Source organism: Rattus norvegicus, chromosome 19, assembly GCF_036323735.1.
Source record: "Rattus norvegicus strain BN/NHsdMcwi chromosome 19, GRCr8, whole genome shotgun sequence".
NCBI classification, from domain to species: Eukaryota; Metazoa; Chordata; class Mammalia; order Rodentia; family Muridae; genus Rattus; species Rattus norvegicus.
Window position 1 is genome coordinate 66,600,727 of NC_086037.1, and position 17,571 is coordinate 66,618,297.

Sequence of the window (17,571 nt, forward strand, 5' to 3'; positions counted from 1 at the left end):
GTGGCATGATTACAAGGCTGGGAACAGACGATGCTTTAAAAAGTCTAAAGGAGACTTTCTGTCACCACAGAGTCCTGAAGTATCACTACTTCCTGTTCCAAATCCTTCTCTTCAGAAATGAAATGATGCTATTAAACTATAAGCACTGTTTCCAGGTAAGTTCAAATACACGCTCACAACCAAGCTTTCTGCCTGGGCACACTCTTCCTCCTCCAGACAAACACACGCTCGCAACCAAGCTGTCTACCTGGGCACACTCCTCCTCCTCCTCCAGACAACAGTCTTGCTGCTGGATCCACCCAGCGACTCAGCCTCTTCCAGGCAATCACTTTCCACAGGCTGACAGTCACACAACCCACTGTGTTAGGTAACCAGGAAGAGCACAGCCACCTCCTCCATATAGTGCAGATTTCAGCACCCCATGAGTCCTAGTAACACGTGGTGGAACTCGGCAGGCTTTATACCCCCTGCAGGTGCAGCCTTCTGGTCAGCAGAGCAGTGCCCTCCAGAATGCCAGTCGTGTATGATGCTGAGGGACAACTCACAAGTCTCACAGACAAAAGACCTAGAGGGGGAAAGGCCTCAGCAGTGAAACCTGCTCTGTGTGGCTGCACTGTGAGCGTTCCTGTCTGGACAGGCGCTGTACCACAGTAGAGCACTCAGCCCCAGGTCAGCTGCAGGGACCCACAGGGAAAAGAGCTGTGCCACTATCCTAATGGCCAGCGTGGTGCCCTGGCCATTCCAGCCCCTCCTTCAGCTAGAGACCGGCAGGAAACAACCCTCGGCACAGACTCGGTAACAGCAGTCTAAACCACCTCCTTCTTTAAGCAACTGCAGGACCCGGGCCTGCCCTACCCAGAGAATCAGTGTGAACCCAGTGTTCCCAGACCAAAGAGCATCAGGGTGCATGAGAAAGGAAAAAGGAAAAGCCCATCTGGACAAGGGAAGTGACTCAGAGCTGGACAGGAAATGGGCAAAGTAGATAAATACAATTTTGCTGTCTGAACATAAACGCATTCTGGAGCCAGCCAAGGACTCAGCCAGTGACTGACCATGAAATACGTTTTAAAGCTAAGTACGAATCTCATGCCCTACTGCTGGCAGCCTCGGCACCCGGCAGCCTCGGCACTATATTAGGGGCACAAAGTGCACAACATTTGAGACTGTGGTACATGTGGCAGCTCTGCACAGGGCATGCAGAGAACCACAGCAACTCTGAGCACTTCACTCGGAGCGTCTGCCACTGCCAGAATCATTAACGCTGCCACCTGAACTTTAGCACTGACCTCCACCTCAAGAGCTGGTAATGCACACACGGGTGTCAATCTTAGATTTATGCTTTTTAAAATTTACTTAATTTTATGTGTATGAATATTTTGTCTGCATTTATATATATATACCACATGTATGCCCGTTGTCCATAAAGGTCAGAGGAGAGCACAGTACTGCCTGCAGTTGGAATTAGGATGGTTTTGAGCCATCATCTGATGGGGGTTCTCCCAAAGAGCAGCCTTGGACTCTGGCCCCTGAGCCATCTTCCTAACCCAGACTCTTACACTGTGAAGTGGTGAGATGTTCGCTCAGAGTGGAGTCCAAAAAGTGAGAGGTGCACACTACCCGCCCTTGCACACGATGTGTACTCCGCTGACTCACCTACCTTCTATAGAAACTCTGAGGGGAGGGGTTGGGGATTTAGCTCAGTGGCAGAGCACTTGCCTAGCAAGCACAAGGCCCTGGGTTCAGTCCCCAGCTCCGAAAAAAAAAAAGAAAAAAGAAAAAGAAAAAAAAAAAAAAAAGAAAAGAAACTCTGAGGGGAATGTCCCTCAATCCCAAATCCCAGCCTCATGTTTTTTAGGGAAACTGAGGAAGCAGCCATTCAATTACTGTCGTATGTCCTATGGTTCAAAGGAGAATTGCTGAGGAAGGCTGAGACCAGCTAGCTCAGCAATGGGACAGCACTGACCTAAGAGACAATGTGCCCAGGGTTTGATCTCCAGCACCGCACAACAACAACTTAAAAGCCAAGCAGTGCAGTGACACAAGCCTGTGGGCCAGGCACAGGCACGCACTGCAAAGCTCTCGACCATGGCCTCTGTCCTCACACTGAGACTGAACACAGAACCAGGAGTGTCTGGAGCACTAAGACTTCTTATCCGTTCCACACTGTGGTCCCAGAGCAACTCAGGAGAGAACACCACTATGTGTCAGGAGTCAGCTTTCACCCTTAACTCCCTGCTTGTTAAAACTCATGCTTTTATTCCGCGTTTCATTTTTATTAAAAGCCCAAGACTCTCCTGGTTGGTTCAGTCTCTTAGCTGCTCTTCACCATGACATTATATAAGGAAGCTGTAAACCGAAGTGGTGCAGAACCAGACACTGCCCAGGCTGGGAGCCTCCTCTCTGTCTAATGGTGTACATTTCCTACAGACCTGATCCATGTAAACAAGCCCATCATTTTTAAGTGTACGAAGAACCTGAGTTCTGAGATATTGCAGATCTGCAGTTTAATCAAGGCAACAGAAGCAGCCTACCTTCACTCTTGTCAGAAACAGATGAGCTGGGGTTGGGGATTTAGCTCAGTGGTAGAGCGCTTGCCTAGCAAGCGCAAGGCCCTGGGTTCGATCCCCAGCTCCGAAAAAAAGAAAAAAAAAAAAAAAAAAAAAAAAAAAAAAAAAAAAAAGAAACAGATGAGCTACTCCTACCCTGTGCAGGTACACAGGCACAGAACCCGCCCCCACTGCCAGAAGTGAATCACCAGGGGTGTCTCCTTTTCCACCTGTACTTGGGTAGGCCCCTAACCCCTTGGTGCTTGTAACAACGGGCACAGGGACTGGGATCTGAGATGAGCTCTCTGTATAATGGTTCCCAACCATAGTCAGTGGGGAAAGAGGAATGGAGCTGGGAGGGAGGGAGGGCAACCACTGGCCAGGCCTGTACCTCTGCTCCTACACAGAAAGGTAAGAAATAGCACTGGGAGAGAGACTGCACTGCTACCATTAACCCTTCCTTCTCTTCATCTCGGCAGGCTCTCAGACACAGCTCATGTCTGTACCCCAGGAGCTTACCCGTGGCTTAAGTCTCATCTGCAAAGTGGGGTGTATTACTGCAGAGATAAGGGCTTCGGTTCCATGCTCCCAGGTTACTGAGAGCACTGAGAGACTGGGAACACAAGATGCTTTAGGAATGCTGCCCAATGCCTGACCATTCCCTGAGTTCCATCATACTGCTCTCAGACTCCTAGACAGCAGAGAAGCCCAGGACAGAGGACAGGACCATGAGAAAGGGACTGAGAACTGAGCTAGCTTGCCTGCCTATGCTGAACAGAAGAAACTCCTGGTGTTGGTTGATGATGGCTGATGCTAGGCTGGCTCCACTCTGGTCTTAGAGGACAGCCCGCAGTGTGCTCCACTCTGGTCTTAGAGGACGGCCCACAGTGTGCTCCACCACTGCTCAGTCTTCTCCTCCTTGGCATTTAAGCATGACAATCAGGGAGAAGTAGGTAACAGCCACATTTTAAATTATACCCAGAGGCTGGAGAGGTTTCTCAGTAGTTAGCACACAGACTGTTCTTCTAGAGGACCTGGGTTCAGTTCCCAGCCCCCCGTGTAAAGGGGTCTACACTCCAGTCCCAGGGTGCCAATGCCCTGTTCTCCACAAGCAGTACACATACACACATCACACAGGCACACATGCTGGCAAAATATGCATATCCATGAAATAAGATAAACCTTAAAGGAGAGAGGGTGAGACAGGGAGAGAGAAGAGAAGAGAGAAATCACACCTCCTTGGTTATGTCTCAAGAAAAAGCACTGTGTGTGGCACAGGTGGATGCCCTGCATGGTCTGGAGGGGACAGCACAGGGGAAGCAGCCTTCATGGCAAGGCAGCCCTGCACTCCAGGTGCAAACTCCATTCTGGGTTAGCAGTGCTGAGAAGACCTTGTGGGACAGAGGAATGCAGTCTCCTGGGAACCTGCACCATGTATACTGTCACCTTGCAGCCAGTGTTGGGTGGGAAAACGGCTTTACAGGACCTGTCACCCACTGCTCTCCACTGTGCCATGGTCTTAAGACACACGTGTGACACAGTGGCAAGAAGGCAAACTGCCCTGAGCTTTGACCGAGCCAAGTCGAGCAGAGACAGCACTGTACAGAGCGCAGGCCATTAGAACTGCAGCACAGGACACAGCTGTGAGATAGGAGACGGTGCCTGGGACACCAGCACTGGACCCTCCCACTCTGAGCTAGGAGTGAGTGAGGCTTCGGCATGGGCAGTCTCCCAGGAGTCTCAAAGTGTATGACCAGTCAGGACAGGCCTCCCTGACTAACTCTGCTAAGGTTTGGTCTCACCAATACTCTCATCCAGTTTAAATTATCCCCGGCTGCCCTGGTGCTTCCTGAGCCGATCTGGACATTAAGTTAGAAGGACCCGCGCCTGTCTGTGGTGAGACTCCGTCAGCTGCAGATCCACACTGAGCAGCCCACGTTCCAATTACGTTTTTTAAAAATGGGTTCAGCAGCATGGGCAGTGTGGGACTTCACTTCAGACGGTGGCAGGCACCGGGAGAGTGAGGACAAGAGTACCTGTCACCACATCAGCATGGAGGAAGACGTAGGAGCCCATTTGGTTGGGAAAGACGTGTTCTACGGCCCAGCTGCTTGTTTTACCTTGTTTTACCTTGTTCTGGTGTGAGGGGCGGAAGATATTTAAACCCTTTTTCCTCCCTTAATAAACACTAGAGTTTAAGTTCACATTGCTGACGTGTGATCACGAGTTCCTTGGGAGAATCAGAAGCACAGCCTGAGTGAGGACACCTGAAGACCCTGTCGCAACAGCGCACACCTTTGTGGAGTGCACGCCCCTGACCCCCCACCTGGGCTTTCCCACTACTGTCCAGCATAACTCACCCACCTTTGCCATGTTTTCCCAAAGGCCTTTTGGGCAGGGCCTCCTCCGTGGAATGTGCTGACGTATGCAATGCGTTCTCCAGACTGTTGCTGATGCTGCTGACGGGGGTCTCAGTTCTGGGAGCCATCTGAAGAGGTAAGAATATCATCTTCTTATTTTTTTTTCCTGAACAATTGTCTCTTGTTGAAAGTCACACACACAAACATGGCTCCAAGTTTCCCTACCATAACACGGCATACTTCCTGAGGAGGACAGGCTTCACAGCCTACTCCTCTCCCCACCCATCACAGATCTTGGGCTTCTGTCTACCTAGAGTCATTAACCATCCAGAATGGCAGTCCTTAGCCACGGTGGCATGCATCGAATGCTTTCATCTAAGGCAAAACCCTGTTTTTACAGCTTCAAATTAAATGTTTCCCTATGACAAATTCCACAGAGCTCTGAAAGCCACAGAAAAGCAGAGAATGGCACATGTGGCCAGATACAATTTGAACAGCTCAAAGAGAATTCCACAATTCCACTTCTAAGGACTGTTCTGTAATATCTTCCTCCTAGACTGAAACATTCCATCCTGAGAGGAAGCTCTTTGAACAGTAAGGTAAACAACTCAAGATAGCTTCAGGAAGTCCCTGAAACTGAGCAGATTTCACTAGACCCAGCCCTCTCTGCCAGAGTAAACAATAAGCTGAAAGTCCTTTTAGAAGGAAGAAAGCCAAGCAGGAAATTCTCTCAAAGGAGCAGACCATAGCAGTGAAGCTGGGCAGGAAAAACCGCTCTCAAGAGAACAAGTTGCAAAGACCCCCTAGACCAAGCTGCCTGGAAGAGGTTTAAACCAACTGAGTCACTTGGAAAGGACACTCCCCAGCCTTCTGAGCTGCCTGCAGGCCATGAAGTGTGCTCCAGGTTCCGAGGTTTGTGAGCTGTCACCTATGCTGGGGTGGGCCTTGGTGATGGAACTGTCTTTGAGTCATTTATGTTTCTGTAAGTGACCCCCAAAAAACTCAAGTTGGACTTGGTGGTATCTGTACTTGGTCTGTCATAAGCTGCCTATCTGGGGTGAGCAAATATGCTCCGCACTCCCCCCCCCCACCACGTTCTGTCATACAGGAGGATTCACCACATCAAAGCTTTACACAGGAAGAGAAACTGACACCGACAACTTCATTATCCCGACTGAGACCGGCCCCATGGCTGAACCTAAGGAGAAGTTTCTCATGTTCCACAAGCCCTGGTCAGCTGACTTGGGAAGGAGATGGACTGCAGTACCCTCAATCCCCCAACCCCCCATCAGTTTTGGAAAACTTTATAGCACAAATAGACTAGATGTAAAATATGAAAATAGCAGTGCTTTCATTCAGTCTTAAGGTCTCAAATTTTCTAATATTAGGAAAAGGCTCAACATTTTAAATCTTGGCAAAAGACTTGTAGGTTCCATGACTGAGTGACTATAGTGTGTGCACCATGGGTGTGTGGTGCCAGGTACTTCTCCTTGTGTGGTGCCAGGTACGGTACGGAGACCCATGCTGAGATAAGGACCACTTCACAAAGTATCAGTGTGCCCCCTGGGGACTCTAGTGACAACAACAGGAAGTACTTCCTGTGTCCATGCAGAGTCAGCCCAGAGCTGAGGGTGCTGTCCCCAGGCCAGCAGCACTTGGCCGGGCTGAGAGCTGCCTGATGAAAACACAGGCAGGGAAAAAATGCTTAAAAGTGAGGACTGGAGGCCAAGTGCCCGTCTGTCTGCCCGCCCTGTCTTCCTCCTCTCACTTCTTGCTTTTCTGTTTATACTGGATGCTGTCTTCCACTGTAATTCCCAGAAATGCTGTTTTAGGTTATTTTTGGTTAGGTTAATTTGTCCACATGACCCACAGTTCGACTCAGATGCTCTCTGACTCACTTCAGCAGAGTTCCAATGGCCCCATGTGCATAGGTCCCCCTCCCATTCTGTGCAAGGCCTGTAGACTAAGCCAAGGTACCCCCTTCTCCACCTCCTCCTGAGTTCAAATCCTCTCTGAGCAAACCTAACTTTACTTTCATGGAAAGGTCAGAGGTTCTGCTGTCTGGCTAACTCCTTTCATCATCATGGTTTAAACCAACAGGGCCTGCGGCACAGCCCAGAGACTCAGGCAGATACCCCAGCCCATTTACCTAGCCCTACTCCTCACCCCAGCCCAGTGGACACAGTCCCTTCTAGAGGACCTGGACTCTGCTCCTTGTCCACACGGCTCCTTCAGTGTCTTACCTCTATGGACCGTTCTGTTCATTGAAGGATCCCCTTCTTCCGCTTAGACATTAGATCTATCTGTATGATATCCAGCTACAGCCAGAGTTCCCATGGCCCCAGCGGCACTGATTTCCAGGTGATGAGCTGTACCCCCATCTTGCCTGGGTGGTATCACTAGCACCTCAGCTGCTCTGCTTGGGTGCCATGGCTACAGGCAGATCTGATGCTCAGCACCTACTCCAAGACCAGGACATACTCCTCTCCAGTGCTGCTGCCTGTTCAGAAGTGCCCTGCTGGAGTGCAGTTTAAGTGCCTGGTCCCAAGCAGCAGCATATCCCACTTCTTGAGGTATAACTTCCGGATATACAGATTCGAGCTAGTGCATCCAGACCAAATATGTAAAGACCTTTAGGTCTCATCTAGGGGCACAGGCATCTAACCTCAGAGAATCAGGAGACTACAAGAGGATGGACGCTTCAAACTAGAGACTAAGTTCAAGGCCAGCCTGGGTGACTTAGTGACAGCCAGCCAGTCTCAAAAAGTGAAAAGGGGCAGAGTGTCCCCAGTTCACTCAGAGCCTCACCTGGAACATGCAAGGCCTAGACTTGATGCCTAGGGCCATGTAAAACAAGACAAGAGTTTCTAGACCATGGTACGTGTGTGTTCTGACTCAGGTCCCAGGTAGACTCTGAGATTCTGCATTTCAAAATAAAGGATTACACTTGGGTCAGACCAAAGGCCTGCCTCATAAGAGGGGACGTGAACAGAAGCCTGGGGCATGTAGACAATCAGACCAATCAGCCATGTAACCCTTCTGGGTAAGTCATGGGGGTCATGTGGCTTCATGACCAATGTGGATTCCATCACAATAACTAATAATTGCTCCTCAGATTGTATGTCTATGAAAAACTTTACACAGGCTTTTTTAAAGCTGCATGTAATTCACTTTTAATAGTCATGGGTCAGGAACACAATTCTTAGAAATTTAATTTTTAAACACAATTCTACCTTCAAGGAGGACATGCTCATATACAATCAGACTTCTGGAAATAGAGCACAGACTGCTACAGACGAACCGACCAGAAGAAGCCTGGGCCTCCCATAGCCCAGCGCCATTGCTCCAAAAGGGAACGGTAGTGAGCTGCCAGAGTAGTCCACCATCAGCCCACAGAACAGATTAAGTTGCCCCCCCACTACAGATAAACCTCAAGCTCCCAACATTGTGTCTAGGGCCACATGCCCAGCTGGGAAGGAAAGAGTGGGACATGGCAGGCGCTGATGGCGAGGGACCAGTGGGCATGGGGCACACACATCTGTGATCCTAGCACTCAAGGAGGCTGAAGCAGGAGAGTCGCAAGTTCTAGGTCAGCCTGGGCTACATAAGGAGACCCTGTCTCAGGAGAGAAGGAAGGGAAGATGGAAGAAAAGAGTGTGCAGAGAACACGGCCATGGGTATAGCGCAGGCCTTGCTCACTGATGAGCCTGCTCAGGAGATTTCATGTTGTTCTATCCCAGCCTCTTTAGTCACAACATGGAAATGATAGCAGGGAGCTCCAGGGGCTTCAGTGGTATTTAAAATGCACTTACTGAGCTTACCAAGCTGGAAGACAGAAACTGGACACTCATGCTAACACTGTGGCACTCAGTGTGGCTGCTGAGGTACCCCAGTGGCCTACAGTGCTGCCATGGTCAGCACAGTGAAAAAACATGGCCACACAGAAAGACTGCACGGCGGGGGTTCTACAGAGCTTCCTGCCCTCTTGGGTATCCCCTTGGCACTGGACAGAATGTCTAACAGCCAGTCAACGTCCACATCCTGTGCTAGAATCCAGAGGATAACCAGGGGGGGTCTCTCCTCCTTCCATCATGACAGGCCATCACCTCTTCTGAAACTAGCAATGACAGTGTAAAAAGTCGTTTCATCATCTGAACTTCAGTAGAACAAAATCATCACTTCAAGACAAGCAGCAATCAGCCTCGGCTGGCAAGTGTCAACTAGTGTCAGTGCTGGACTGCCAGGAGGCAGAGCACAGCTATCCATGACACCTCTGCACCTTCTGAGTGTCTAAAGCTACCTGGAGGACTCAACAGATTCTAAAGCTGTCACCAACCAGTGACAAAGTCAAGGACTTGTATGCAGGAAGACACAACTCACCTTCACAGGGTGAAAACCAATGTCATCAACACACACCAAATTCACAAGTGACACAGACAAGTCACAGCCATCTGACTGAAGACCAAGAGTCCTTTAAACTGAATTGGAGGAAAACAATGTTCCTCCAGTATACAGAATGTTCACAGGTAGTGAAAAGAGGAAAGTGGGTCTACAAGCAGATAGGCACCAGAAAGAGAGAAGAAAAACTCAAAAGGAGTTTAAGGCATTTATATAGGTGACGACTACTACTGTGGCATTTATATAGGTGACGACTACTACTATGGCATTTATATAGGTGATGACTATTTGTTTAGCGAGGTTTAGATAGACTTTAATGTTATAAGGAGACTCCATCCAGCAGAGCCTATAAATGTGGTCTCAGTTGTCACCATGGAGACATCAAGATGTCATGATCCCAGGGAAGGCCAGTCATGACTACAGGAGACAGGATAAGGAAGAGCTGGCAAAGGTGTTCTGGTCACAGGACACTGGGAGAACAGTCCCACCTCTCTCCTGATTCTTGTAATTCTTCAGCCATGACAGGGTACCCAGCTCACAGGCAGGAGGCAACACAGGAGCAGGAAGTGAGCCCTACCTTCCAGGTGCTCCTGCAGCAGCCTGGAATGGAACTAACTGGGCATGAGCACCCCAGCCACAGGGTGGAGCTGGTCAAGCCCCTTAGTAGCAGTAGCATCAGAACAGATGTGACAGTGCGAAGAGGCCAGACTAGTTAAGGGCCTCAAATGCACAGTGAGCCTCCAGCCTCAGGATCCTCTTGAGTACTGAGGTTACAGGCACACACCAACCAACATGTCTGACTTTATTTTCCAGTTTTCCATTTTCCAACTTTTCTTCAAAGAGCAGACATTACTTTTTAGAAGAAGCTGAAGATACAGTAAATACAGATGTACCCCCCTACCAACTATGAGCAGCAGCTCAGGAAGGCACACAGAGCTGCGGTCTTTCTACTTCATCCCTACCCTCCACAAGCGAGGTCCCCAGGGCACTACCCAGAGCTGTGGGAGGGACAGACACCCAATCAAGACCCCAGAAGCCATTCCTCACTGGGAAGTTGACAACTTCAAGGTGATCAAGTGGAAAGGATGAGGTGGTGGTCCAGAAATCACCATGGGCCTAACTGGCTGGAAGAGCTTCCAAATCCTGGGAATGGGCCTTTAGGCATGACAGTGTGTAGAGCCAAAGCAACAAGAGCTGGCACTACAACCCAAACACAGTCTAGTCAGGCACAGCCAGGCCTAGCAGGAAAGAGTAACATCTGCTATATGCTTTCAAGTCAATGTAAAAAAAACAAAAGAAAAAGAAAACTGATTTGTAAGCACTTTACTAAAATAGTCATTATGTGTCTCTAAACCAGAACAAGAAAATAGTTTAATAGTGAAAGCTATTTGCTGACTCAGGCCAAATGAAAGCCAATGCTAACCAAAAACCACTTTCCACACCAAACATTGCTTTTACTAGATAGATAGAGAAAATGGAGACAGAGAGACAGATGAGAGAAAGAAGACACAGTCTGCTTAATTATGGCAGAGGTACTGCGAGGGATTCCTAAGGGGTCAGGAGAGCAGGTTTTTTCCACAGCCAGCAAGGTCTGCTAGGTAGGACATGCAGACACCCATCACAAACTGGTCCCACAGTGCAGCCAGCAAAAACTCCCAGGCCTGCTGGGAGAACCCTGCAGCACCAGACAGAGGCTGAACTGAGAGAGTAGGCTCCTCCTGGTGACCATGCACGGCTTTATGGTGCGCCACAGATGTAGGTGACTGACGACTGAGCTTGGTGCACAGACGATGCCCCTCAAAGTAATAACCTGCTTCTTGTCACCTTGCCTGTCACAGTCTGAGGCAGGTCCAAGGGACACCCCAGCTCTCTTATTGACTGGAGCTGGCTACTGCCTCATTGCTTCTGTGGCAACATCACTGCCCAGCACTCTCTCCCAGGTCTCCACAGTGAGCCCAGGCACTAGAGACAGAGATGAAGAAGGTGGTGGACCCCATCGACCTCCTATAGTCAAGGGCCATGGCCTGCACTCTTGCCCTGGGGAACTCACGCACTGGTTGTGCATTCAGCTGGAGGGCACAGGTAGCCTCTAACATCGTATGAACCTCAAGACTAAAGCTGCTGGCTCTCGGGAGCAGCCCAGAATGGGGCTGTCATACACAGTCCGTGAGCTGCCCTACAGCCCTACCAGAAGACATGGACAGGCACAGGGATTCTGAGTAGTACGCCTCAGTCCCAGGCTCTAGCTTCAGCGTCTGCTCTATGATGGTGGATGGTAAGGGCTGCCTGGCTAGGGTGGTGGAAGTAGGAAGCCGCAGCTGCCAAGAGAAAGAGCCACTGTTAATGAGCAGTGAGGTGATCATGGCCATGAAGGTGAGGGACCCGCAGCGGTCAAGTTTAGTTTTAAACTCTGTGTATGGGTGTGCACACAGAGTGCAGGTGCCTGCAGAGATCAGAGTCAGCTTTCTCCTGGAGTCGGTTACACATGGTTGGTGAACTGCTTGATGTGGGGCACTGCCAATCGAACTCAGATCCTCTGGAAGAACAGTACGTACTCCTAACTCCCGAGTCACCTCTCCAGACCATAAATTTTGTTGGTTATTGTTTGAAGCAAGGTCTCTCTATGTAGCCTTGGCTGGCCTAGAGCCTTCTGTGTGGACCAGACCAGGCCTTGAAATCACAGAGATCTACCTGCCGTTGCCTCCTAAGTGCTGGGATTAAAGGTGTGAATCACCATGCTTAGTGATTTATTATTTTTATTGTATTCATAAGTGTTTCATCTGTGTATAGACCTGTGGATCACATGTGTGCAAGGCCCCCAGAGCACAAGAGGTGTGAGATCTCCTGTAACTGGGATTACAGACATTTTGTGAGCTACTTATAGGTGCTGAAGTTCAAACCCAGGTCCTGGGTTCTCTGGAAGATCAGCCAGTGTTCCTAATTGATGAACCCTGGTACAAGAAGCTCATTCCAGTGCACCAATATCTGCCATCTAAAGTAAAGCAGCAAGCCATTACCTCAGTTCTCTCCCCTCGAAAACCCAATACCTAAACTCAAGCAGCACGTGTTGTCCCTCTGCTGGGCACCACAAGTGGGAGTCAGGTCCACGACCCCTCAACCAAGGGACAGGAGAGAGGCACTAGTTGTGAGTGTTTATGAAGGACTGCTGACATTGAAGACAAACCACACACATTCTGGCTAGGAATGTTTCCTTTAAACATGGGGAGGGGTCTTATAACCTTGTCCAGGCTGTCCCCAAGTCCCCCAAGTCTTGGGCTCAAGCAATGTTCCCACATCAGGCTCCCAGGTGGCTGGCTCAGAAGCATGTTTCCACCTTGGAGTTTTATGAGAAACTGGCTGAATCACAGTAAATCCACTAATGACTCAGCTGCCTAAGATGGACCCCCCGCAACAGACAGAGTGCTAAGGAAACTGCTGTGTAGCCTAGACATGGGCTCCACAGCATTAAAACTATGATCAGTAGCCAGCCCAAACCTTCTACAAACACTGATGAGCCGAACAGTGAGTGCCAAAGGCAGCAGATGAGTGAGACGATCATAGGACGAGGGGTAGGATTTTATCCTGTGAGCTGTGCTCTGTGCTCATCAGGGAAGGCCAGAGGGAACCCATGAGCTGATCCAGGGTGTAGTCTAGTGGTAGAGTTCCAGTACAGGGGACAGAGAACCCCTCCCCCCACACACACTGTAAGAGTCACACCTAAGCCCTACCTATCCATTGTGCCACACTTCAGAAAGAGTTCTGAGAAACCCAGGTATGGGGTTGGTTCTGCTCTGTGTCCTGATGTCAAAGCAAGCCCCTGGGTGTAACCAGCAAAGCCCTAGGGACTGCCAACAACCAAAAGTGGAGACCAAAAAGGCGCTGAAGAGCTCTAAGAACCAAAGCTCACATCAGATCAGAAGACACTGGTCTCCATCAGACCTCAACTCAACACACATGAGCCACGTACACTAGCAACAAGGACCCTTTCAGTGACCACACTGCCACCAGGACCTCCTGCCTCTGGCTTGGCTCTGACTTTAGTGATTATTGAATGTCCAGCACCCTAGGTGACCAGGATCAGCACAACCGAGAGCCTCTGTCACTCTCCGGGAGCACCTTATGCAGAGCCAGCTCCCACTCACCATCCTTTCTCCATAAGAAGATGTAAACAGTGGCTTACTGTGCACTGCTCATTCAGACCTGCGACTGGACCTGCTTGGACCACCTCTACCCAACCACCATGTGTGAACCTCCCTCTGATACTGGGGCCTGACTTAGAACCAGGTTGTCAGGTTATTAGGTTCCTTCCCTATCCCTGGTGAATGAACAACAAACCATGTGCATTTGAAAAAGACCCCTGACTGACAGACAACACAGCAGCAAGAATTGCTGAGATCACAGCTCATCATGGACTAAAAGGAGAAACATGTGGTCCTCCCAGCCACCCTGAGCACCCTCATTCTCCAGAACCAAATCCACAGTTCCTACAGTATCTCCCTCACAGAATTCAAGAAACAACCATAACCAACAGACATCAAGAAAAACAAAAATAGGACCATGGCAGAGTAAAAGGTTCCTGGCAAAGACCACGCTGGCTAAGAGTCTCAGGCAGAAACAGCAGGCAAGCATTACTAAGCAATACAACGGGGGAACAGAGTGAAGAACTACCAGCACCATGAGAAAACGACATAGTGGGAGAGGGTTTGGTTGTTTATTGGTTGGTTGGTTTTTTGAAGCAGGATCTCACTAACTCTAGTTGTCCTAGAACTTACAGAGATCCACTTGCCGCTGCAGTCGGAGTGCTGAGATGAAAGGTGTGTGCTTTGTACCAAACCCCTCAAGAAAAAGAAGCTTTAAAAGTGGAAATTTCATAACCAGAAGATGCTCTTTCTGAACTAAAAATCCATTGGAGGGCTTAGCATCAGGCTGGAGATGGCGACACGCTGTGGCTTTGAACATGGATCCGTGGAAAGTGTCCCCACAGCTGAAGAGGAGAGAGATCTGAGATGACATCTATGGGGAACAACAGGCGGCATGCCTGTGATTGCATCATAGGAAACACACGTGGCTGGAATGTGTTACTAAACCCCCAAATCCAGCAAAAGACATAGATTCACAGCTCCAAAATGTCCAGAGAACACCCAGCAGGCAAGCTCAGGAAAGCACACAGGCATACCATCAATACCACAAGAAAAGCCTGAGCCCAGCCAGAGGGTGACAAAGGAAGTGAGAACAGTCCATATGCTCTGCTTTTCAAAGCCAGAAGAGGAAAAAAGCTATCAGTCGAGGGTGCTGAACTCCGTGACAATGTCCTCTGATGAGACAGGTAAAAGCAAAGCTGTGTGCAGCACAGCACACACTGAAAGAATGTGGCACCAAGCTGGAGCTTCTATGGGAAGGAAAACCACAAAATGGTAAGAACATGGGCAAACGTAAAGGACTGTGCATGCACGCACGCACGCACGCACGCACGCACTCAGATGGTTTTGTTCTGGAGCCGAAGCCAGCCTTGAACTTGGGGCCTTCCTGCTTCAGTCTTCTAAATGTTGGGTTTACTGGTAAGTACCACCACTTCCTGCCTCCTCTTCTCTCCCTCCCCCTGTGTATTTGTATGCTGAACTAAGGTGTGAGGACCTTGTACACACTAGGCAAGCACTCTGCCCCTGAGCTTCAGACCAGCCTCTATCTTCATTTTGATTTTAAAATAGAACAAAAACTCCTCCCACTGAAGCAAACTACTACACTGTACTATGGGACTTCGGCCTCTGTTGTTGATATAAGAACCTGCTCGTGTGTGTGTGTGTGTGTGTGTATGTGTGTGTGTGTGTGTGTGTGTTCATGAAACCCCACAGTGGGAAGAAGACAGAGAAAACAGAAGTCTATGACTGGTTAAAAGAAGTCTTCAGATATACAAAACCAACCAGGGGAAGAAAAGTAGCAGCTAGAACAAAGATGACAGGCAGAAAGACATGAGGAGGTCAGGAGATGAAGGTAGCAATGGAGAAGAAGAGCCCCTATATACCAGGACGGGCTTAGACTGCGTGGGCTCACACAGCTCACACAGTCCAAACAGCACAGGGAAGACCATTGTAAGTTTTGTCTTTAAATCAATCACTGCAAAGTACTGGTGTGAGGGACTGAGAACACTAGGCCTGCAGGTCCCAATGCAGCCCTGGGAGAGGACTATAGATCCCAAGACAGAGCCCTGCAGGTAGCCCCATTCTGCTGAATGGCTCTGCCCACCTCTGCAGCCTCCCAGACCAAAGCTGCCTTCACATCTCATTCTCTGGAAATTCCCTTCATTTCTAACAATGAACTAAAACAAATGTCGTCACTTTGTCTCCACATAATAAAAATAGCCACTAGCTGATGCCACCTTTGCAAACTGCTAAGGCTTACCTATTTTCTTGGTGCCAAAAGAGGAACATAGATCAACTAACTCTGTGGTGACAATTCAACTATCCCTGGGCTGCACTGGAGGCAGTGCTGAGCAAGGCAGGTGTGAGCTACCATCATCGCCTTTCTCAGATCCTTGCTCTCTGTCTCACATCTCACTTGACCCTGAGGGAGAAGCCAGGGTGGTCAGAGCCTCCCTGCCCACCCCTGATGGCTCCCATCACTCCTGCTCTCTCTACAGTCCAGACACCCCCTCCCAACCCCACCACACACTATCAGAGGACTCCCTCCCTGTGTGCTATGCCTACTGCTGGCCTTCGGCACCCTGCACAGAAGCCTCTACCCCACCTCAAAAAGCCTGGCATTTGGCAATACATGGGTGTACCATGTCAACCTTCCCACAGCTGCCATTGACACCTCGAACATCCCTTCCACTTTACCAAACCACGAGGTGGCCCAGCATCATTCCTGAGTATCAGAGCGATAGGGTACAGGGTTAGGCCTCTGTTTCATACACTAAGTCTGAACTGCAACCTGCAGAATCTCGGGTGACTATACTTGGCACACGTAGAACTTCCCACCACACATGCTTTAATGAGGCTCACCTCCGTCAGTACAGGCCGAGGACATACTAATTACAACAACCAGAAAATGATTCCATGGCTTTCCCTTCTGATGGTAACCTATTGTCGCCAGTTAGGCTAAGAGAAGCAGGCTGGCCACTCAGGCCATTAGCATTAGCAACCACAGCACCCAGCCTGCCACACTCAAGCTGCATGAACACGAAGGAACACAGCTCATAGGCCTTTCTCCAGAACAACAGCTATTCTGCAAAACTGTAGAGTGGCATAGGAGAACAGTCTGCTAAAGGGTGACGGCATGCCTCCCAGGGCCCTCACCACTGGGCGCACTTTCTCAGGATCCTGTGGGTTCTATATGTTGGCAGTGAAGGCAGCACAAAGCCAAAGGCCACATCGCAGTGTTTTTCCCTCAGAGATGCACAGCCAGCGTTGGGGGACACCAAGTCAAAGACCATTACGTAGGACACAGAGCATGAAGCTCCCTGGGAAGGGCCCACAGTACTTGAGAAAAACAGTTCCTGCCATGCCCCTGATCACACCAGGAATTGGCCACAGCACCAGCCCCTGCACCTTCCCACAGGCTAGAACAGATGTCTCTTGGAGCTGGCAGTGCTCCAAGACGCTGGGTGATCACCATCTCTGTGCTCCAGCAAGTACCCTTGTTTCCAGTGTCTTCCAACAGAAACACAGAGACACCTATGGTCTTGCCGGGCAGACAAATCTAAGAGCGTAAGGAAAAGGTGAGTGTGTGTGTGAGCCATGAAGTGGCAATGAGGCAGTCACACTGGCACAGGCAAGGTCAGGAGCAGCAGGAATGGCACAAGAAGATGGCATGCAGAGACAGCCACGCCACGCCACACGACACCACACCACGCCACACTGACAACTGTAGGCCAGGCCGAGGAAACCACAGCACCTTTCCAAGACCAAATGAATGCAGGCACCACCACAGTACCTGCCATTAGAAACCAGACCCAGGGCAAGGTCACAAGTCAGGCATTCTGCTGTGATTTCTAAGGAAAGTTAAGGGACAAAACTTTCTAGTGATTTAACTTTAAAAAAAAAAAGTCAAGAAGCTGGGAAGGAGTCCCCTGTTCAGGGTGAACAGTGGATAATGACACCAGGGTGTGAAGAAAGGTGCTGTGTATGTGCCACACACGTGCCTCTTGACGTGTACACACAGCAAACACCCCAGGTGTGCTCTGTGTCCATCTGTGCCCTATGCATAGACATTGTGCTATGTATCTGTCCCTGTAAGTGTTGCTGGGAGCAAGAGGAGATGGGAGGGAG

The 17,571-nt window shown here is 49.7% G+C and overlaps 1 protein-coding gene across 3 annotated transcripts in view; it reads right to left on the reverse strand.

Annotated features, from left to right (window-relative positions):
* Window positions 1-17,571, reverse strand: part of Zcchc14 (zinc finger CCHC-type containing 14) — a 44,337-nt gene that overhangs the window by 17,927 nt on the left and 8,839 nt on the right. For all 3 annotated transcript variants that reach the window (NM_001427306.1, XM_039098193.1, XM_006255732.3), the window contains exon 2: window positions 4,911-5,034. In NM_001427306.1, the coding sequence (NP_001414235.1) occupies window positions 4,911-5,034 (124 nt within the window). The remainder of the gene's footprint in view (window positions 1-4,910; window positions 5,035-17,571) is intronic.